Genomic DNA, 22,518 nt, shown 5'->3' on the forward strand with positions numbered 1-22,518 from the left:
CAGATGAGCATTTGCAAAGAAGTGGCGTCGTCCTTGGTCTGCATCCGTGGAACCCAGCAGTGTGCAGTGTCTGTTGGATTGTCTGCCTTGAGACCTTGCCACCAGCAGAGCCCAGATTCACCAGGATAGCCTTGGTAGTGATCCTTGGATTTTTTTTCACCTCTCTCGCACTATCCTCCTGGCCAGCACAGGTGTCACTTTTGGCTTCCGACCACTTCCTCTGAGATATCCACAGTGCGGAACATCTTGTATTTTTTAATAATATTTTTCTCTGTAGCCACTGGAACTTGAAAACATTTAGACATGGCCTTGTAGCCCTTTCCTGACTTGTGAGCAGCCACAATGTGCAGCCGCAGGTCTTCACCGAGCTCCTTTGTCTTATTCATGACTGTTCACAAACCAACTGCAGAGAGCTGCTGTTTTTCACCTGTTGAGTTAATTAAAACAGATGTTCCCAATTAATCAGGGTAATTAGGATGCTTTAGAACAGCTTGGGCTGTTTGGAATGGTATAGAACTTTGGATTTTCCCACAGACTGTGGCAGTTTGTGAAAGGTTTGAATGATTTTGGACTGGACACTTTTTGCTTAAATGTAAATAAAAGCTGATAAGCTGATTTTATTTTTTTTATCCACAATAATGCCTCTTGTACATCGTCTTATTATTTTTGGGAGACACCTATGTCATTACCCATCAAAAAATGACTTGCTGGTTGAATAAAAGTAACTTAGTCAAAATTTGCCAGGGGTATGAATTATTATGGGCAGCACTGTATATAAGTTTTTGTTTTTCTTAGTCCGGCGGGTCTGAATGCTTCCTTACAGCATGCATGAGAACCATGGCTTGGTCCTGTCTACTTCTGTTTTGAGTGTACCCACCCCTCCCCTGGGAGGCTCACAAATGGGGGTTGATTCACAAAAGCGTGATAACTGTTATCACAGCAGCTATCGCACTCAAACGTTGGTTTATCACGTGGAGTAATACAGCAAGCATTTACTTACCTTTTTGTTTTTTTGTTTCTCAGTTATAATGCTCACATCCCTTTAATGCAGTACGAAGCTGTCGCTCATGGGTTCCTGTCACCCTGTGGCCTCTTTACCTGAGCCTTCACCCTCTTTATTAGTTAAAAATTATGGCCTTTTCAGTTTCAGAGGACATTACTATTTTGTTTTTCGGATTTTTTTGTTTGGTTTGTTAGATTCGAGCGTTAGGCTACATTTCTACTGTAGTGTGTTGCATTTTCACATTCGAAAACATGCATGTGGATATTCTGAGATTTAAAAAATTGTTGCGTAATTTTAGCATGCAATTTTTTTGCAGTTGCCCTAATGTACATGTTTTGCCTAATGACATGACAACTCCCTTTTTCTGGTAAGAAAACTCAAAATCACATTTGTATGCTAATTTTCCCATGTGAAAATTTGCATACAGAATATGGTAAAATGCAGCAGGTTGTAATTTTTTTTTTTTTTTTTTTTTTTTTTTTTTTTTTGTCGCATACAATCAAATGCAAAAATTCATATGAAATGGAAATGAGCTCATTTACAAGCATTGGTTTACATAATAATGCAAATTTGTTTTGCGGAAATTTGCAGAAAAATTGCACAAGTTAGTGCTGGCAGAAGCAATGCTCAGTATCCATGTGAAGCAGAAATTACCATACCATCGGGGGAGGTGGAATAGTGACTTCTGACTGAGACCCACATTTTTGTACTGCTAAATACTCTTGCTTGGTCTGGCACCTTCCCCACAACTGTCATTACTGAAGGTAGTTCAGTCTGTCGATCTTCATTCTATACAATTATTAGCAAGTTTGTAGAGATTATGGCCCATATGCAATTCACTTTTTCTTCTTAGTTTTCTCCTAGGTGATATTTTCACATGTAAGTAAAATGTCTTTTAAAGAGACTCTGAAGCGAGAATAAATCTCGCTTCAGAGCTCAAAGTTAGCAGGGGCACGTGTGCCCCTGCTAAACCGCCGCTATCGCGCCGCACAAAGGGGGTCCTTTCACCCCCAAACCCACCCCAGCACGACTTGGTCGTGCATTTGGTCGCTCCTGGAGGCAGGGCTAACGGCTGCAGCCCTGCCTCCAGTCGCGTCTATCAGCGGCGCATCGCCGCCTCTCCCCCGCCCCTCTCAGTGAAGGAAGACTGAGAGGGGCGGGGGAGAGGCGGAGATACTCGCTGACAGACGCGCGTTGGGCCGGGCTGTGGCGCTTAGCCCTGCCCCAATGCTGAAGCGCTCCCTCGCATTACAGAGGGGATTTGGGGGGACAGGGACCCTCGTGCAGCCGCGGGATAGCGGCGTTTTAGCAGGGGCACAAATGCCCCTGCTATTTAGGAGGTCTGAAGCGAGATTTATTCTCGCTTCAGACTCTCTTTAAACCGTCAGCAAGCAAGAAGATATTCAAAATTATTTTGATAGAACTTTTTCACCTACTTTTTGATACTTTTTCAATTACAAAATGCTGAAAAGTTTGTTTTAAAGAGAAGATGAAAAATCCTCTCCTAGGAGAAAACTCAGGAGAAAAAGTGAATTGTATATGGGCCTATGTGTTTGGAGCAGGGATGTCAAACCGGTCCTACGAGGGCTGAGGTCCTCACACATTGCTCAAATTAATTGATGGGTCTGAATCAGGAAAGGTGTGGTCCATCAGGTAGAACACATTCCTTTCTTTATCAATCCATCCTAAACACTGGCATGGATCTGGTCCTCGAGGCCTGGAGTTTGACACCTGTGGTTTACAGTGACTGCTCAGAATAAGTTACATTGTAGTGGTTAAAGGGAATCCAAAGTGAAAATAAACTTATGATATAATTTGTATGTGTTGTACAGCTAAGAAATATAACATTAGTAGCACAGATGTAATTCTTATATTGTTTCCAATACAGGAAGAGTTAAGAAGCTTCAGTTATCTATACAAAAGAGTTTTTCTGAGCTAATTTAGTCAGAAAGCAATGCTCTTTTCTGAAGCACTTATCTAAACCTGTCTCTCACTGTATCGTGAACTACTGTGCCTGCGCAGTACACTCCAGACAACGTGGACTTCATTGACAGGGGTGCTCATGCAGGCGTAGTAGAGGACTCCAGGCCGGCGGTTGAGAGCAGAGCTGCAGTGTGGGACATGTCGGCTGCAAGGGACTTGAGGAAGCCCCGGGTAAGTAGAGCGAGGGTGAGGGGAGGTTATTTTGCTTGACAATTCCTTTAATGGTTTACTGCAGAGCCAATGACCCCTTGAACTTTCCTGCTCTCTTTCATAGTTTAAAATACATATAGTATAGTTTGTAAACACAGAAATATTAGAGAGTGATGCAATGTAAAAAAAAAAATATATATATAAAAAATAATGCTGAATTGGGCAATAAAAGTACTGATTAGGATTAGGCATAGACGAGGAGGGGTTAACGGATGGTAGCTTTAAAGTGTACCCGAGCCGAAGCACAGGTACAAAATCACATAATTACCTAAGAAGAGGAAAGCCTCTGGATCTTAATGAGGCTTCCATCTGAGTCCTATGGTCCTCCACTGCAGCTTGCAAACCCTCCATAGATTACTAACAAGGGCTTTATGGTAATCTGATTAGAGCCATGCTCCTTTTTAAGCATGAGTGCGAGTGCGGCCGTACTGTGCCTGCACAAGTATAGCCTCGCTTATCCTAGAAAAAGAGCGTGGCCCAGATCAGTTGGAGGGTCTGCAAGTGTTAACAGGGCAGCACTAGACACCAGGAAACTGTACAGGGGAGGGAGGAGGTATTAAACACAGGAAGAAGGGGGTGGGGTGGGAAGTAGACACCCAGGAACTTTATTAGGGAGACGCTGGCCAATAAACATTGAAGTTTGCTTGGGACCACTTTGTGTTTGAGTTTGGCACCCCTGATCTACTGTGAATGACAGTAACATAGGAAGTAAAACAATTATATTGAATTTACTCTGCGGCAAATGTATATCTTATATGTATGTTTATATATGAATTTTACAATTTTTCGCCATATATTTTAAGAAATGTTAATAGATTAAGGTTACAAATGGGATGTGCTTTCCAGGCAGCACTCCCACACACCAGGCCAAACACACCATAAATTTTCCACAAGAACCAGCACACTCAAGTGATCTCCTTAAATTAAAAACTTTCTTTATTAGAAAAACATTTCTTCAGAATCCAGTGTAATAAAATCGAGACAAATCCAGGGATCATTCCAGCAATTAGATAACCATCATAGATGATCAAAGTCCATCAAATGCTCAGTTCCCCAGGATCAAAGTGGCTATAAAGTTGTAGCAATCTGGTACACACAGGTCCACAACATCATAAGTCCCCAAAAATCACAGCGATAGATATGGCCTAGAACTCTTTTGGGAGTGAAGTCCATCTTCAAGCAAAAAAAATATGCACAGCGTATAACACTCCGTTTGTATATCCAAAGACGCCCGCCATTTACCAAATGGCATCAAGTTTAAAACATCCAATCAGGACACTTCTTTCCCTTAAAGGACCTGGCAGCCTAGCAACGTTTTCCCTGGTCTCCTGTGGTTGTTAAGCAGTAGTGTTACCGTCACCTGACACCCCCCCCCCCCCAATCTATTCCACGTCATAACTAGTAGCCAACATTTTGCATGTACCGGTATATGATTAGTCTATGAACTCTATGGGTCACTGGTTTAATAGAAGGCAGGTTTGGTCCTTTGAGATGCTAGGTAGGACTTAGCGGCCATCACAATGAATTGGAATTTAGTGCCCTTCTTCTTATGACCAAGCAGGTACACTGCAGGGTGTTTAGAAAATAATCAGAAACCTGTGTTAGGCTCCCTGCACACTGCAAATCCGTATTCCGATTCCGTTTCCGATTCCGTTTCCGATTTTCCTTGAATACATTCAACAGAAAAACGGATCAAAAAACGCAGCATGCAGTTAAGATTAAAAATCTGAATCGGAATCGGATGTAAAAACAGATTAAAAATCTGAATCTGATTTGCTTGCAGTGTGCAAGAGGCCTTAGGGGATTCGCCACCTCGTTCCAGAAAGAGGAAGCACAAAGACATTGGGGATGATTCACAAAGCTTTTTCATCTGTTTTCACCTAATCTATGTTACGTTTTTAAGCTCCCAAAAAGCAACAAAATAATATACTGTATATACTCACATATAAGCCTATTTTTCAGCACAAAATATGTGCTGAAAAGTTGCCCCCTCGGCTTATATGCGAGTCAGTGGAGCAGAATGGATGGTGGAGCTGGTTTTGTTACTGGCAGAGGAGTGTAAGGATTGTGCACTAGTGATTCTGCTCTTGCCAGCTGCCTCCCTGCTGTGTCCGTACCCTCCATCCCCTACAATATGGTGTGCAGAGTGCACTGCTCAACTACCTGTGTCCCCTGGCTTGTGGCGCAGGGCATGCAAGCAATGTGTCAGCGGTGCAATGATTGTGTGGCATTTGCTGTCTCATATGTATGACCCCATCTAGTGGCATCTTGAGACACAGCTGTATCATCCTTTGGGCACATCTGGCTATGGGGAGGGGGGCTGACTTGTGCTGGGGGCACATCTGGCTTCTGTGGAGGGGCTATACTGGGGAGGGGGCTTATACACGAGTCAATCACTTTTTCCTGGTTTCTGCTGAAAAGTGGGTACCTCGGCTTATACACGGGTCGGCTTATATGCGAGTATATACGGTAATTAAGGTAAGAAAAGTAATATTTAAATTAAGTTAATCAAGAACAACTTACTTTGAGCGATTATTTTGCTGGTAAATGTGTTGAAAGGTTATTTTTATTAATTAGGTGTTAAATAGGTAATTTATGAGAAGTTTTGACCCCAATGCCACCATATGTGGATTAAAGATCCAATACTGCCACAGTTCTGGAAACAGAATTGTCATTTGATATCCCATGCAGTCTTAAAGGAGTTAGTTAAGAAGGTATGCAAATATTTGATTCTATAGTAAAATAATTTAGGCTGCCCTTCATCAAAGTAAGGAAACATGCGGCCCATTTATTAATGTATTATTCTTCAGAGAGATAAGCCTTCCAATTAGATAGATTAGGAGCTAATGTGTCAAAACATCAACTCTTGGCAGAGAAACGAAAGTATACAACATCAAGGTTCAAAAACATGTAGCTTGAATCAGTAGGGCCCCTTTGCATTTTATCTTTCAAAAAATGATAGATTTGGACAAGCTGAAACCTCTGAATAAATCCTGGGTTATGAGTAGTTATAATACCACTGCATGGGAGTCAATTAACATGCACTAATATAATGCTTGAATAAGACCAACTTCCTCTCATAGAACCAGGGCTGTGAAAAATCATTCGACTGCTCAGTTTATGAAACCAACAACGCCGGCTCCAGGTACCCAAAATTGCTTAGACTCCGGCTCCTTAGTCTAATACTTACCAGGGCTGTGAAGTTGGTACAAAAATCATTAGACTCCGACGAGGTTATGAAACCTCCGACTCCAGGTACCCAAAATTGCTCTGACTCCAGCTCCGACTCCGCAGCCCTTCATAGAACCAGGTGAGGTCTGCATGTTGGTTGAATAAAAGTAAGTTTAAGTCAAAGTTGCCAGGGGTATGAAAACATATGGGCAGCACTGTGGGTGCATTGTCCAGCACTTTTACTTGGCTCTTTTCTCAGTGTAGCAACATATTTGGATGATTGTTGATTGGTTAAAGCAATGCGTTTTGGACAAGTCACAGACTTGCTTTTATCTAAGGCATGCAGTCTGTGACATTTGCACAGCTAGACAGCTTTATAAAACTAGCTAGGCAGGTGATTAAAATGAGTGATGCAAAAAGAAAGTGGTTTATGTGCAATGCAGAAAACCTTGTGCAAAGCAAGATATGTTCCACCTTGGATGCATTTAACCACCCTGGCGTTCTATTGATTTCGCCAGGGTGGCTGCGCAGCAGTATTTTTTGGATTTTGCTTTTTAATTCATGTAGCTAGCCCTGCTGCATCCCTTCCACCCCTCCGATCGCTGACGGCACGCTTGCCCATAAGGAAATCCCGTTCTGAATTGGATTTCCTTTAGGGCTTCCCCCGTCGCCATGGCGACGAACGGAATGACGTCATCGACGTCGTGACGTCAGAGGGAATGCCGATCAACCCCTCAGCGCTGCCTGGCACTGATTGGCCAGGCTGCGCAGTGGTCGGGGGGGGGGGGAGGGGGCGGATCGGCGGCGATTGTCCCCATCACGCAGCAAGCACTTTTAAAAATTATCAAAAATCGGCCCAGCGGGGCCTGAGCAGCGCCCTCCGGCGGTCATGGACGAGCTGAGCTCGTCATTACCGCCAAGGAGGTTAAATAAAATAAATTGAGCCTGAGCTAGGTTGATAGGCTGATGACTGCTCAGCAGAACAGAGTACAAATTTTGATTATCTAGGCTTTGTATACATTTCTGACATCACTAACAAGATGGCAGCTCCCATGTAGAACAAAACTCAGCAGCGTTTCCAAAAAAGGATATCCCGCTACACCGATTGGCAAGGTAAATAATCCAAGGCTTTATTTAGAACATCAAATGACACACAGAAAAAATTCACACATAACATACTGTAGCTATGATTAACGAGCCATGCAGAGCTCCGATAAGCGTGAGCTTTTTTCTGTGTGTCATTTGATGTTCTAAATAAATCCTTGAATTTTTTACTTTGCCAATCGGTGTAGCGGGATATCCTTTTTTGGAAACTTTGCTTGGAGACATTTGGATCCCTGGCTCCCCATTGGCTCTGCATTGGTGGATGCAGTGGCTCTATGTTCCATTGAAAACTCAGCAGCGCAAACAGAAAGCTGGCATCACTCTTAAAGGACCAATATCGTGGTCCTAAATTGTAAAATGCATATATACAAGATGTATATTTGTCCCAGCGTAAAATGGACTACACATTACTTTTTTTTCACTTTAGCTGTCATTTGCAGTAGGTTTTAACAGGTTGTGGACTAGTCCATTTCCTTATGGGGAATTCTTGGGGTTTTCAAAAGCACTTACTGAATAGCCGTTTCTCATTCCTCCTGCCAAAACAGTGTGCAACAAAAGTAAGAACACCATCTGGCATCTTTGTATAGATCCATTTCAGGGAGTATTTGTAAAGAATACAGAGAATTCCTCACGAAGAGATGATTTGCTCCAAAACCTGCCAGATCTGTAGATCTTTACTACCTACTGTGACAGTGGCATATGAAGCAAATTTTACTTCAGAGAAATGTGTTTTTTTTTTTTTTGCGAGTGGCATCCTGTTCTTTTAACGCTGCACAGGGTCCCTTTGAACATATCCAACAGGAGCTTGTTGGATATGTTTTTGTTGCCACACTCGCCTCCAACTACAAGGGGTGGGTATACTTAAAAGGAACACCTTTTTTTGAGATAGGACTAGTGCATTTCAATGCTTATCTCTTTATTTACTGTTATCAAATTCCTTTCACACTTCACTGGCGCCAAAATCTAGACAAAATCATGAAGGTAGGGGGGATTCCTTCACACTACATCTGTTAACCCTGTGTATGAGAGAAAGCTCTCACTGCAGCTGCCTGTCTCTCAGGGCTCTCTGCAGAAAGCAGAGGAAATGTATATTATATGCAACATAAACATTTGTAATAGTGTGTGAAACCTGACACCAGAGGCATTTCATATAACTCTGATTCAATATTACACTGTTCTTAGCAAGTCAGACTGCGGAAGTTCACCTTTGCAAATGAGACATTCCAACCAAACTAAAATCTACAAACTGTGGTGTTGATTCATAAAAGGCTGTGTGAAAAAAAATCTGGTCGGGAAAATGCTGCATTCTGTATTTTAGACTTTTGTGTGCTAAATTACTGAAGCCGATTGACAAAAACCTGTTAGTAACAGCAGAAGAGTCTCTGTGTTGTTACAAGCGGTTCCATGCAGTGAGGGCATTACAATAGTAAGAGGCATCCCAGACATCCCTTTAGATGTACATATTTTGTTATACTGCCTCTGCTTGCTCTGAATCTGTTCTATTAGTCTTTCTTAACACTCTATTTAATTGCCACAGCTTATATTAACTTCCAAGAATTTTCCCCACTAGCTCCTACACTGCTCCTGCCTGGGGAGGTTTAAAATCTTGTCCTGCCTGAGAAGGCGGCAGGTCCTATTAGATTCCATCATCCAGACTTGCAGAAGACAGGGACTGTTTCTAGTGGCTCCCTGCTTCTGTCAGTCACAGCTCTCACTGCTTCTGCTTGTGAGTTACCGCTCCCAGCACGGTCACCTCGCACAGACTCTGCAATCTTTTCACCACTTCAAAGCAGACAGTATTGTTTTGTGGCGTTACCGCATGTTGTAGCCTTTATGAACTGACATTTACTGACGTGTTGAGGTATTTACCGCACAAGTTGGTAAATTACCTCACTGCTCGGTAATTTCAGCTTTTCATGTGGTAACAACCTTTATGAATTGACATTTTCCTAAATGCTTGGTAAAGTCAGCTGTTTTCTGCATTACTGAATGCGGTAATGCTTTATGAATCAACCCCAATGAGTTACAGCTTTTGCCTCTGATATTTAACATGAAAAGTAGGAAAATGTTTATACAGTGTGAGAAAACGTGGAAGAGCCGCTGCAAATACTCGGAGTGAGGTGGCTAATTCCGCGTCTAGCATGGCATCTGGAGTGTTTAGGCACGCTGGGTATAACTAATCAGTATTTTGGATCCTCAATAATTTTAGATGCCTATTCATAGACTTGGTACTTAAAAGTATAAGGTTTTATTTTTATAAAACATGTATCAAACAATTGTATTCATAAAATATACACATAAAATTGTATTACATCAGACAATATCGGTACCCATCTAATCAATAAGATTGCTTTAACATAAAACATTCATCCATTCAAACACACTCAGACCTTCCAATGTGTAAAAAAAGAAGAGGATGTGTGAAATGGATAGGTATGGGGTTATTTGGGATAAGTACGCCAAGAGGGGGAGGGGTTTTGGCGCATACAACTTCTTGAGTACTAATATATTGTGCAATAGATATGGATGGTGACCACTGACTATATGATGGAAATTCAGTAGATTGGGGAGTATCAGTATCCGTTGCACAATGTTCCTCTTCGATGATTTTACCGTTCCCCTTGTAATTAGTCCTATTGGGTAGTAGAGGTGCTGATTCACTAGTCAGCACCGTGGCATACTGTTTTTTCCCCGTACTAGCGCTGTCCAATAGGTATTTCAGGAGCGGTAATCCGTTTAGATGTAGTTTTATATATACTCACGCTCCCCTTTGCGATGCCTCTAGATATAAGTCCAGTTCACGCGTTGGAGCTACGGCCGGCTGCTCTACAACTTGTGACAGTTCGCGTCTCCCGTGTAATCCTCTGCCTCTGTAGCGGTGAGGCGTAGTGGCAGTTCCGGGAGGCGGCTAGTTCAGTTCCGGTGACGTCACCTGTTGCCTGCGTCTCCTATTGCAAGGTTGCGTGGTTAACACTATACAGCTGCAGTGCACGGACTTGATAAGAGTCGTTTTCCGTGCGTTTTTAAGTAGTGTGCTGTATTCCTTAATGCAATTCGGATCCCCAGGTGGATTTACTGAAGTGCTGACGCGTTTCAGCGGTCCACAGCCGCCTTTATCAAAGCCAGTAAAAAGTGAACTGCCGCCTGGGGGATGTTATAGTCTAGATGTTCCCTCCCATATTGATAGAAGTTTCTCCTGGGTCTTAGAAGGTGAATTGTCCATCAACATAGATCTCATATGAAAAGTTTATTCGTGCATATATTTTGTTGAACAGCGAGGAGAACGCCAGCGCATACCGCTAAGGCTGCATCTGAAACGCCCCTCTTGGCGTACTTATCCCAAATAACCCCATACCTATCCATTTCACACATCCTCTTCTTTTTTTACACATTGGAAGGTCTGAGTGTGTTTGAATGGATGAATGTTTTATGTTAAAGCAATCTTATTGATTAGATGGGTACCGATATTGTCTGATGTAATACAATTTTATGTGTATATTTTATGAATACAATTGTTTGACACATGTTTTATAAAAATAAAACCTTATACTTTTAAGTACCAAGTCTATGAATAGGCATCTAAAATTATTGAGGATCCAAAATACTGATTAGTTATACCCAGCGCAACTAGTCTATTGTTTTATATTGGTGTTTCTTGCTTCGTGTGGGTCAGTGGGACCCCACACGTGACCAGTTAGCAGCGGGTGAAATAGGAATCTCTGACACCAACCTACAGTAGCGCCCTCCACTCTTTTAAATCGTGTTTAGGCACGCATCCACTAGCGGGACGGAACGCGGAGAAACCGCCGCATGCCCAGCGGTCAGGGCAGCTGAGTCCGCGTCCGATGCGGCAGTCGGTACGCATAGGCCTACTACTGACACAGTGGCTGAGCGCGGGGAAACCGCCGCATGCTCGGTTGGCGGTGCGGCTGCCCCCGCGCTCGAACAGGCTGACACATTACAACACATGTCTGGTGTGGCTGGGACCAGGGCCGTGCAGAGGGTCCTTAAGTGGGGGTGCTCTAATTTAAAAAAAGGGGCCTGGCAATGCCTTCCCCCGCATTCCCCCCCCCCCCTCCTCGTTTCGGGCCATTTAAGATCACGGGGCATGTACTGGATGTCATGTGAGTGCTCAGTGCATGTACTGGATGTGACATGGGTGCGAATAGTTATTTGACGTCATGCCTGTACTGGGTGCTGGCTATAGGTAGGCTTTGGGCATCACATGGGTTTTGAATGCAGGTACTTTGGGTGAGGGTACGGGTTAAGTAGGTGCTTGGTGCAGATAGTGGGGGCCATGTGGAAAGCTGTGTATGTAACACCCCCTCTCCAGAAAGCATAAGGCAGTCTTAACCCCCTCCCCCCCCCACACACGCACTTAGGGGAGGGGCTAGTGAGCGCTGGTGTATATATACTGGGTGCTGGTCATTTCTCTGGTGTCTGGCGTTGCGATCACTACGTGGTAGCACTCAGACCTTGTCAGTATCTGTGTTATTAGACAGTTTCCAAGGTGTTGATGGCCAAGGATCTCACACCTTAGTCTAGGAAGTCTGTTATTATCTGTATTATATTCTAGATCAGTTTCCAAGGTGTTGACGGCCAAAGAACTCACACCTTAGCTTAGGCATTGTTGATTATTTGTTATGACCTTCTGCTTTCCTGACCATTCTTCTGATCTCTGATTTTGTACCTTTATTATTCTGATTCTCTGTTGCCAAACCTCGGCTAATCTCTGGATTCTGCACCTGCCTCCTGTCTCTGTACCTTATCTGTCCGAGTGTTTACGACCTGGCTTGTCCGACCTCGAGAACTATCTCTCCTGTTAGGAGATAGCTCGCAGATCTGTCAGTGACACTTCTCCATTGGTGTCACTCACGTTCTGTCCTTCCCACTGTCAGTCTGACTCCTCCCCATGGAGAGTCCAGACTACGGAAGGAACCAGTTGCCGAGCAGTATTCCTATCTGCTCTTGCACCTGTCTTCCAGGTGCGATCCTCAAAGTATTACTGTTGTACCAAAACACTCTTATCACTCAGGTGTCCAGAGGTTAGAGATATATCTGATTATCGGTGATACTGCAGATCATCAATAATCTGGTATAAATCTGCATTCTCGGTGATACTGCAGATCACCGGTAATCAGATCCTCTCTGTGTTACACCGATCGTTACATACAGCTACTTAGACATTATTTGTGCATTGTCATTTTAGAACAGTTGGTTTGATAGTGTTTCTTTCAAGCATAAGTATTGTACAACTGCTGCCTGATTTTCATTCATGTGAAATACAATACTACAAAGCAGATCTTGTAATATTGTGTAACATTTGTTGTTAAAATTGTCATATGTAGTCCTTCATTGAAAACCATGAAAATTATCAAAGATACGAGTTTGATTAATTGTTTAACTTGAGAATTGAAGTTGATCTCCAGCCCTGAGCATTGTTGTTGAATCAATTGTGTGAATTTCTACTTCCATTAAAACAATTGTAAACCCACATCCGTGCTTCATCAGCCATTTTGTAATTTTATGTCTTAGAAATATCTTTGCATTTCACTAAGTTTAAATTTCCAAAATTTCACTTTGTAAGCAAAGCATCTGTAGACCTTGGAGTAAGAATTACCCAGAAATCCAAATCTTTGTATAAGTAGTTGGATGCACAGAGTAGGAACCCATGTATTACTTTTGAAACCACCTAATCCTGTTAGGCCCCATTCACACTAGAGCGTTTTGCCGGCGATTTCTGCAAAACGCTCAAGCGCTAGCGCTTTTGAAAGCGCTAGTGCTATAATACCCTATGGGTCCGTTCTTACTTGGGCGAATTGCGTTAATCGCCAGTGATTAACGCAAATCGGCAAACGCTTAGCCTGCACTATTTTCAGGTGATTTCCCGGTGATCGCATTTCAGTGCTATAGAAGCGCTAAACGCAATCCGGGAAAAGAGTAGGGTGCATGCTGCAGACTCTCGCAGCCCGCATTTGATTCCCGTAAGCAACAATTGACGGCCACATTTGGACTTCCAGAAGTACCCTGCGATGCGATGATAGCATCGCAATCCTATAGCTAGTGGAAATGGGCCCTTAAAGGAAAAGGTTATGTGTCCGCTCAACCTGCCCATTTAAAAGTGTTTTTTTTGTTGTTTTTTTTTATGTTAAAGCCCTGGAAAGCTGGAAAGAACAGTACTGTACTGTGTTCGACTTTTACAGGAAGTCTGTTCAGAGCATGATGCTTCATTCTGACTGCTTATTTATGCCCAACTGACATCACTGCTAGGATCAGTGAAGAGATAACAGAAGGATGGCAATGCATGAGTGTCTATAATAAACGAGCTGATAACGTTGGGGAAAATGAGAAGAGGGCAATGTTTTGACTTCTAGCGCAATAAACACAAGCTGAGCTAAACAAGGGTATCAATATTACACTTAATAATTTAGATAACTAGTGTCAAATAAAAACACTTACGGTAACTAGATGGTTTCAAGTGAAGGGTAACCAAGCTACCACATGTACTGGAAGCACACAGTGTTAGTTAATGCCAAGTGTACATTAGTGCATGGATTCCTTTACAGAGCCTTTTATGCTTTTAATTTTTAACTGCCAATATACTTTAGGGGCAAGATGGCATTGTATGTAACAGGAAATAAAGTGGGCTTTTATTCCTTTTTTGTTATTTTAACCTTTGTGTAGCATATGGGAGTACATAGAATGTGGCCTCGTAGCTGTTGCGTTTCTTGGAACATTTAGAGTAGTAAAGCTCTCAATCTAAGCTGCAAACTGTCATGTAAGGAGCATATCTGTTTTCTAATGGCTGTAATTAATCACAAGTTTAAAGAGGAATAAAACCAAATAGAAAAGCACAAACACCCTTAATAATAATAATAATAATAATAATAATCCGAACATTTGTATAGCGCTTTTCTCCTGTCGGACTCAAAGCGCTCGAGCTGCAGCCACTGGGACGCGCTCAAGAGGCCACCCTGCAGTGTTAGGGAGTCTTGCCTTGAACGCCTTACAGAATAGGTACTTGACCTAGCCAGGATTCGAACCCTGGTCTCCCATGTCAAAGGCAGAGCCCTTTCACCCAATTAAGACCCACATAAATACATTAAACACATACATTAAATTCCACTGTATTAGATAAAAGATTACTGTTCAGAAAAGTTATTGGTGTACATAGAGTTGAATCCCTTCATTTATTATATGGCCTGGTTCACACTGGGCTGACCTTCTGCAGCATTTCAGAGCTTTGGTCTTCATGTGATCTTTCTCATTGTGGATTTGTATAAATCACAAATTCCTTGCATGCAGCATGTCTGCAATTGGGAATCTCATTTCCCCGGATGGGAATAACAAAACACATTCACTGAAAGATCGCAAAAAATGTTCGCCTCAACATTGCAGCCAGGAGTGTGAACCAGCCCTAATGCATCTTTACACAAATTGTCTTTGTGTGCTGTCTGAATGGCAGTATCAGTACCTAGAGGAAGACGTACATTCTTGGTACTATTTTATATATTATTATTATGTAATATGTTGTCTGCATGTTATTTAAATGAAATGTTTTAGCCTAGTTTACAAAATGACACAGATAATGTATTTGGTAAGGAGCCCAGATCAGACACAGTTTTTATATGCTTTTAAAGGGATCTTTAAGTGACCTGAAAAAAAAAGGGCTTTCACTTACCTGGGGCTTCTACCAGCCCCCTGCAGCCACCCTGTGCCTGCAAATGCAGGGAGTTCCTGACTTGTGAATGTCTGCCAATATGAACCTCCAACCCACCACAATGTTGGGGATTCCCTGTACTCTGCCCATGCAGAGGAGGACACAGAGGGACAAATGGAGGACACAAAGGGGCATAGAGGCGGACACATGGGGACAGAGGAGGACACAGGGAGACACGAGGTACAAGTGAGCATATGAGGTACAAAGGGGGCATAATCCACAAGATGCCCCTTCACCATGGATGCACCAGGTTTAGTGTGCGTGTGTGTGTGTGTGTGTGTGTGTGTGTGTGTGTGTGTGTGTGTGTGTGTGTGTGTGTGTGTGTGTGTGTGTGTGTGTGTCTGTGTGTGTGTGTGTATATATATATATTATATTCCCCTGGTTTTTGTCCTCTAATCCTAGCTGCGTCTAGTAGGAGCGTCTTATTGTCCGAAAAATGCGGTAATACATAAAATATTTTTTTTAATATTTCACGTATTTAAAATTATTTAGTTAGTGTGTGTCCATTGTGTAATCTTTACTTGACCCAATTAACGTGCTGAAATTAATCACAGGTGGCGACATTGTAAGTCCTGTCAGGTGCATCTCTGAGGAATGTTTGTGTGCTGGTAGTTCTGAAACCAATATAAGATATACCTAATCTCCTAGAATGTTACCTGGGAGAGCAGAGTCCCAACAACAATTATAGAGCAATATATAGCTATAGCATGTGTTTCTGATGCTGAAATCAGGAAGATTATCATTAAAGTGGACATCCTGATTAATTTACTGCATTCTGCTAAATGTCTCTACAGTGCACCAGAAAAAACACACGTTTTCAAGGCAGTGTGTCCATATTTACAGGTGCAGATGGGCATTTATTCACTGTGTAACACTACTTACCAAACTACTTAGGATAACAGCAGTACTTGTCCACCTGTCCACAGCTGAGGGTGGTTACCAGTCTTTGGGTTTTGAGGGATGCATTTTTCTTACCCCTCGGCTAGCCATTCTTCATCAGCTCACATTTGTACTGGCACATTGCTGTGAGTACAATTGTACATGTGTGGCAGTAGTGGGTGGAGTAGCTGCAGGTAATTCACTAGTTGTTCACTGCTGTACAAAATGATGATGAATGTCAATGTGAATTATGCCTAGTAAACACCATACAATTTTCTGTTAGATTTTTGGTAAGATTTTCTGTAATTAGATTAGTTTCTGTAATGTACTGGTAGAGACTGGTCATTATCTCTGGTGCATTTTCTTCTGGTTATCTCCTGCTGAGTAGAGCAATGCTTAATTGCTGGGCAGATAGACGGTTAGATAATTTCCAACATGTTGGAATTTATCTATCTGGCAAGTAAATCTTACAGAAAATTGTATAGTGTGTACTAGGCATTAGTCCTTAAAGAGACACTGAAGCGAGAATAATTCTCACTTCAGAGCTCATAGTTAGCAGGGGCCGCTATCCCGCGGCTAAACGGGGGTCCCTTCACCCCCAAACCACCCCCCCCCCGCAAAGTCAACGACCAAATTAATCGTAGATTTTGCTGTTCCTAGAGGCAGGGCTAATGGCTGCAGCCCTGCCTCTAGTCGCGTCCATCAGCGGCGCATCGCCGCCTCTCCCAGCGAAGGAAGACTGAGAGGGGCGGGGGAGAGGCGGAGATACGTGCTGACAGACGTGCGTGGGGCATGGCTGTGGCGGTTAGCCCTGCCTCAATCCGGAAGAGATCCTCGGCTGCACGGAGGGGCTTTTGGGGGGGGTAAGGGACCCCCGTTTAGCCGCGCGATGGCAGCGTTTTAGCAGGGGCACACATGCCCCTGCTAACTATGAGCTCTGAAGCGAGATTTATTCTCGCTTCAGAGTCTCTTTAATGGGATCTTTGTTTGAACATATACATTGCTGTGATAGAGAATTGTTTTATATCCTTTGTCTTTTCTGTATTGCATATTTATTCATGATTTTGCTTTTTTTTTCAGAGCTGTGAGTTGCCTGTCTGTCTAAAATAATGGAAGATCAGTGTCGGGCTATGCAGGGACCTCCTGTGCCCCAGTTCCAGCCACAGGTATAAATGTGTGACAACCAGAGCTGTGGAGTCGGTACAAAAATCTTCCGACTCCAACTCCGACTCCTCAGTTTATGAAACCACGACTCCGACTCCGGGTGCCCAAAATTGCCTCGACTCCGACTCCTTGACTCCGACTCCTTAGTCTAATACTTAACAGGGCTGTGGTACAAATTTGATTTGTACAAAAATCATCCGACTCCTCAGTTTATGAAATCTCCGACTCCGGGTGCCCAAAATTGCTCCGACTCCTTGACTCCGACTCCAACTCCGACTCCACAGCCCTAGTGATAACATGCATCCATCATTCTATCACAGTGAAAATACTTTAGCCCCGTAACCTGTATGTTAACGTTATATGGTGACCAATTTCTTGGATTTGCATTTATAATAGGAATATTTATCTACAACATGTTGAGAGATAACTCTTAAAATGAAAAATTGGAATTATTACACCTGTAAGTTAAGATACTTAAAGGGAACCAGAGATGAACGTTTCACACAAAATAAACATATCAGTCGATAGCTTGTAAAGAATAAATGCTCTACCTGATAATTTCGCCGCTCTGGTGTGCATTTTTTAGTGGTTTTTTTTTTATCCATTATTGCTCCAGGAAAAGTCAAATATGGCCGCCGGCTCTTATTCCTTCTGCTTCCGGGTTATGAGTTGTTCTGGATGTGCTGTCTAGGCCAGTGATTCCCAACCTTTTCCGGCCCGGGGAACACTTTCTGACCATATTTTTCTCCGGGGAACGGGGGTGTGTGTGTGTGTGTGTGTGTGTGTGTGTGTGTGTGTGTGTGTTTGCGCAACCTAGTGGACAGTGCCGTGCTATGGGGGGGGGGGGGTGCGGCTGCATAGCTAGCATAGTTGCCCCAGTATAGGGAGTTTAGTTGCCCCAGTATGGTTAGTATAGTTACCCCAGTATAGTGCCCCAGTATAGCTAGCATGGTGCCCAGTATAGCTAGCATGGTGCCCAGTATAGCTAGCATGGTGCCCAGTATAGCTAGCATGGTGCCCAGTATAGCTAGCATAGTGCCCAGTATAGCTAGCATAGTGCCCAGTATAGCTAGCATAGTGCCCAGTATAGCTAGCATAGTGCCCAGTATAGCTAGCATAGTGCCCAGTATAGGTAAGTAGTGCCCAGTATAGGTAGGTAGTGCCCCAGTACAGTGCCCAGTATAGCTAGTTTAGTTGCCCCCAGTGTAGATAGTTTAGTTGCCCCCAGTATAGCTAGTTTAGTTGCCCCCAGTATAGCTAGTTTAGTTGCCCCCAGTATAGCTAGTTTAATTGCCCCCAGTATAGCTAGTACAGTTCCCCCCCAGTATAGATGCCCAGGAGGGGGGCAGCAGCGCTAGGAGGGGCAAGGGAGGCAGCGGTGGGGAGGGGGGAAATATCCCCCCCTCCCTCACCTGGGACCCCTCCTTCTGCCTCTCTCCCCCTCCATTTAGCAGTGGCAAGTGCGGCGAGGAGACATGCGCAGAATTACTCACCACTTCCACGTTCCAAGCGCCGGCAACGTCATGTCGTCACACATCTCCGCCTTCAATGCCGCCCACTGTGCTTCCGCTAATCAGGAAGCACAGTGGGCGGCATTGAAGGCGGAGATCTGACGACATGACGCTGCCGCCGCTTGGAACGCGGAAGTGGTGAGCAATTCTCCACATGCCTCCCCGCCGCCGAGCCGCACTTGCCACCGCTAAATGGAGGGGGAGAGAGGCAGAAGGAGGGGTCCCAGGTGAGGGGGGGGATATTTCCCCCCTCCCCTCCGCTGCCTCCACTGCCCCTCCTTCTAGCGCTGCTTCCCCCCTCCTGCGCCCTACAGTAGGTACAGGTCTGGCGAGAGGCCAGACCTGTACGGCACACCAGGCAACATCCCGCGGCACACTAGTGTTGAAAAACGCTGGTCTATGCTATATGAGACTAGCCTGCTATTTAGGCTATGTGCTTTCATTTTGGTATGATGTGCAGCTGCCTGTAGGAAGTGTCTCTCATAGGAATGAAACTGCAGTCATCATCATTATCTAGTGCACACAGAGCACACAGGGATCATATTGCAGCCACACTTGTCTGTTCAGAGCTTCTCTCTCAGCAGGAGCAGCCCCTCCCATGTCATTACAGCTCTCAGTATGCAAAGCAGGAAATTTGAGCCAGGAGGTGGCAGGCTTGGGCTTGAAAAGACTCCACAGAAGAGTGACTCAGCTATAATGATTCCTGGTCAAACCTAGACTGAGCCAGTCAGGGATTCTTATCACAGCTGCTAATAGACTAATTAAGCAGATAAGAATGAAACTAAAAGCAGGGTAGGTGTTTACTGTCATGTTCCCACTGATAAATGTAATAAAATACATGAGGGTGCTTCGTCTCTGGTTCTCTTTAAAGGGGAACTTCAGCCTAAACATACATACTGTCATTAAGTTACATTAGTTATGTTAATTCGAGTAGATGGGTAATATAATCTCTTACTCACCCTGTTTTAAAAGAACAGGCAAATGTTTGTGATTCATGGGGGCAGCCATCTTTGTCATGGGGGCAGCCATCTTTTTGGTTGAAAGGAGGTGACAAGGAGCAGGAGACACAGTTCCAACTGTCCTGTGTCCTGATAACCCCTCCCAGCTGCACACACTAGGCTGCAAATGTCAAAATCAAAATGTAAAAAAAAAAAAAAAAAATTTGCACCAAAACAGCAGAACGAGAACATCAGAAATCCCATCATGCTTTGCACAGCATCAGGGGAAAAATGCCCGGGCAGTTTTCTTCTGTGCAGCTAAAAATGAGGCTTGTATAAGAGAAACAAAGTTCTGATGCTGTGAAACTGTTAAAGAAACACCAGGCCTTTTCAGTGCTGCTGAGTCGATTTTTAGTCTGGACGTTCACTAGGGAATTAAAAAAACAAACGAAACAGATTTACTTACTTGGGGATTCTTTTAGCCCCTGGAAGCCTGGCCCGGCTGGTACAGAGGGGACCCCCGGAGACCCACTGACAGCGGAGCTGCGGCGAGGGACTCATAGGCTTCCAGGGCCTGGAGGAAGCCCCATGTAAGTAAATATGTTTGTTTGTTTTTTTTTAATTCCCTGATGTTTCCTTTAAATTCCCTGATGTTTCCCTTAATATTAACAGTCAAGCTTTTAGGCTGTGTATATTACGGGACTCCAGTAGCCATGTGTCAGCAAGGCTAGAGCTACATACACAAGCCATATGAAACTCAGACTACCTCGGTTGAGTCTAGTGTTTGTACAGGAGTCTCCTGATGCTGCTGCATCTTTAGTCCTCTGTCATACAGCATCTTTAGTGACATCCAGTTGCATTGTTTGCCCACTCACTCCACCCTCCGAAAGTCCACCTCCCTCCATGGTAAAAGACACATTGCTAGCCTACATGCTAGCAGGCTGTACAGAGTTTACTCCGATCTGGTGCCCAGGGATTAGTTCTTGATCTTTGCAATTAGGGCTGCATGATTTTAGGGAAAAATTGAAATTGCGATTTCGATTTTTTTCACAATTTTTTTTTTTCAAAGCAAGCTTTAGCACTAAATTGCACATGTATGCAGGTGGGGCCTTCTGTGAGGATGCTGGGCTGGGGGCAGTTAACAATGTGCAGTGTATTGCCAGGGCCGGATTTGTACTTTTTACCGCCCTAGGCCCACCATCACCAGCCACCCCAACCAACAGCATCTCAACCAAACCCCCCTCCCCCATCTTACACGCACACGCACACACACACACACACACACACTTCCCCAACACTATAGGTAACCTCACCTAACCTTCCTACATGATAGGTATCCAAATTACCACACACACCCTACTCTCCTGCAGTATAGGTAGCCAGATGACATACTGCCCCTATAGTATAGGTAGCCCCCCCCCCCCCATGTGTAGTATATATAGCCAGTCCCCTTTTTCAGAGTATAGGTAGTAACTAACCCCCCCCCCCCCCCCTGTGTAGTATAGGTAATAACCAGTCCCCCTGTCAAGTATAGGTAGTCAGTCCTCCTCCCCAGAATAGGGAGTAGCCAGCCCCCCTTTGCAGTGTAGGTAATAGCCAGCCCACCCCAGTGTTGCATAGGTAATAGTCACCCCCCCCCTTCCCTTGTACTATACTGTAGGTAATAGCCAGCCACCTGCATTGGGTAGTATATAAGAAGTAGCCAGCACCCCATGTAGACCAGCTCTTAGCCACTCCCTTGTGTACTATAGTTAGAAGCTGGCAAACCTACGCCCCCCCCCCCCCCCCCCCAGTATAGCTAGTAGCTACCCTAGTATAAGTTGTCAGACCCCAGCAGGATAGACCAAAGTTTTTCCACCTGAGCTGAGGTGTCGCTCACCTCTCCAGGTTCAGAATCCGATGCAGGCTGCAGTGCTGATGGTGGTCAGATTGTGGGCGGCAACAGACCCCCTGCAGAATTACGAGCAGAAGGAGAAAAGGCAGTAGCTTTTACCTCTGAGCTTTGTAATCAATCACCGCTTCTGGCTGGAACCGAATCCGCTACAATACCGAAGCTTCCTCTTCCCTTTAGCTGCTGCTGCTTGTCTCTCTACCCGGCATCTCTCACACATGATTCGCTGATCAGTGCATATTTTTGAATGTTAATGAGCCGGGCAGTGGGGGGCGAGTCCAGAGCGACACACAGCGCCACAAATAGCTAGATAGAGATGGTATGATGGCGGCGGTAGGCAGAGCGGTACCCTCTGTACAACTCCGCCTACCGTCTCCGTCATACCATCTCTATCTAGCTATTTGTGGCGCTGTGTGCTGCTCTGGACTCGCCCCCCACTGCCCGGCTCATTAACAGTCAACAGTCGTAGATTCTGCCAATCAGTGGCTCTTTGTGACGGCACGGCGATAGGCGGAACCATACAGCCAAGCGCAGCGAGCACTGAAAAAACCGAAGCTACTGACGATCTGAAGATCGTCTGCACGTGAATCGCGGTTTCGGTTTTAAACCGCAAAACCGTGCAGCCCTAGCGACAATCCTCATCTGTATTATGGGGCTTAATAAAGAATTTAATGAAAACTGGGAGTATTGTAAAGCTAAATACCCAGTTAGATTGCAACTGTTATTTAGAGGTAGTAAGAAAGTGAAAGTAATTTGTGTTGCTATGGGAACACACCAATTTTCCTACATGTTAAACAGAATACCTTTTTAGTAAGTCTGGCTTTACCAGTATATAAAGAATGGAAGTGAACATTGATTAATAAAATTTGTAGCTAAAAAATACAAATATTATATATTAATACAAAGTTGATTAAAAACATTGAGGAGAGGTGCTCTTTGCTGTT

The 22,518-nt window shown here is 44.1% G+C and overlaps 1 protein-coding gene across 2 annotated transcripts in view; it reads left to right on the plus strand.

Annotated features, from left to right (window-relative positions):
• NEK7 (NIMA related kinase 7) overlaps nt 1-22,518 on the plus strand; it is a 148,308-nt gene that overhangs the window by 20,395 nt on the left and 105,395 nt on the right. For both annotated transcript variants that reach the window (XM_068240074.1, XM_068240075.1), the window contains exon 2: nt 17,151-17,236. In XM_068240074.1, the coding sequence (XP_068096175.1) occupies nt 17,180-17,236 (57 nt within the window). In that variant the 5' untranslated portion in view covers nt 17,151-17,179. The remainder of the gene's footprint in view (nt 1-17,150; nt 17,237-22,518) is intronic.

This window comes from Hyperolius riggenbachi, chromosome 6 (genome assembly GCF_040937935.1).
Source record: "Hyperolius riggenbachi isolate aHypRig1 chromosome 6, aHypRig1.pri, whole genome shotgun sequence".
NCBI classification, from domain to species: Eukaryota; Metazoa; Chordata; class Amphibia; order Anura; family Hyperoliidae; genus Hyperolius; species Hyperolius riggenbachi.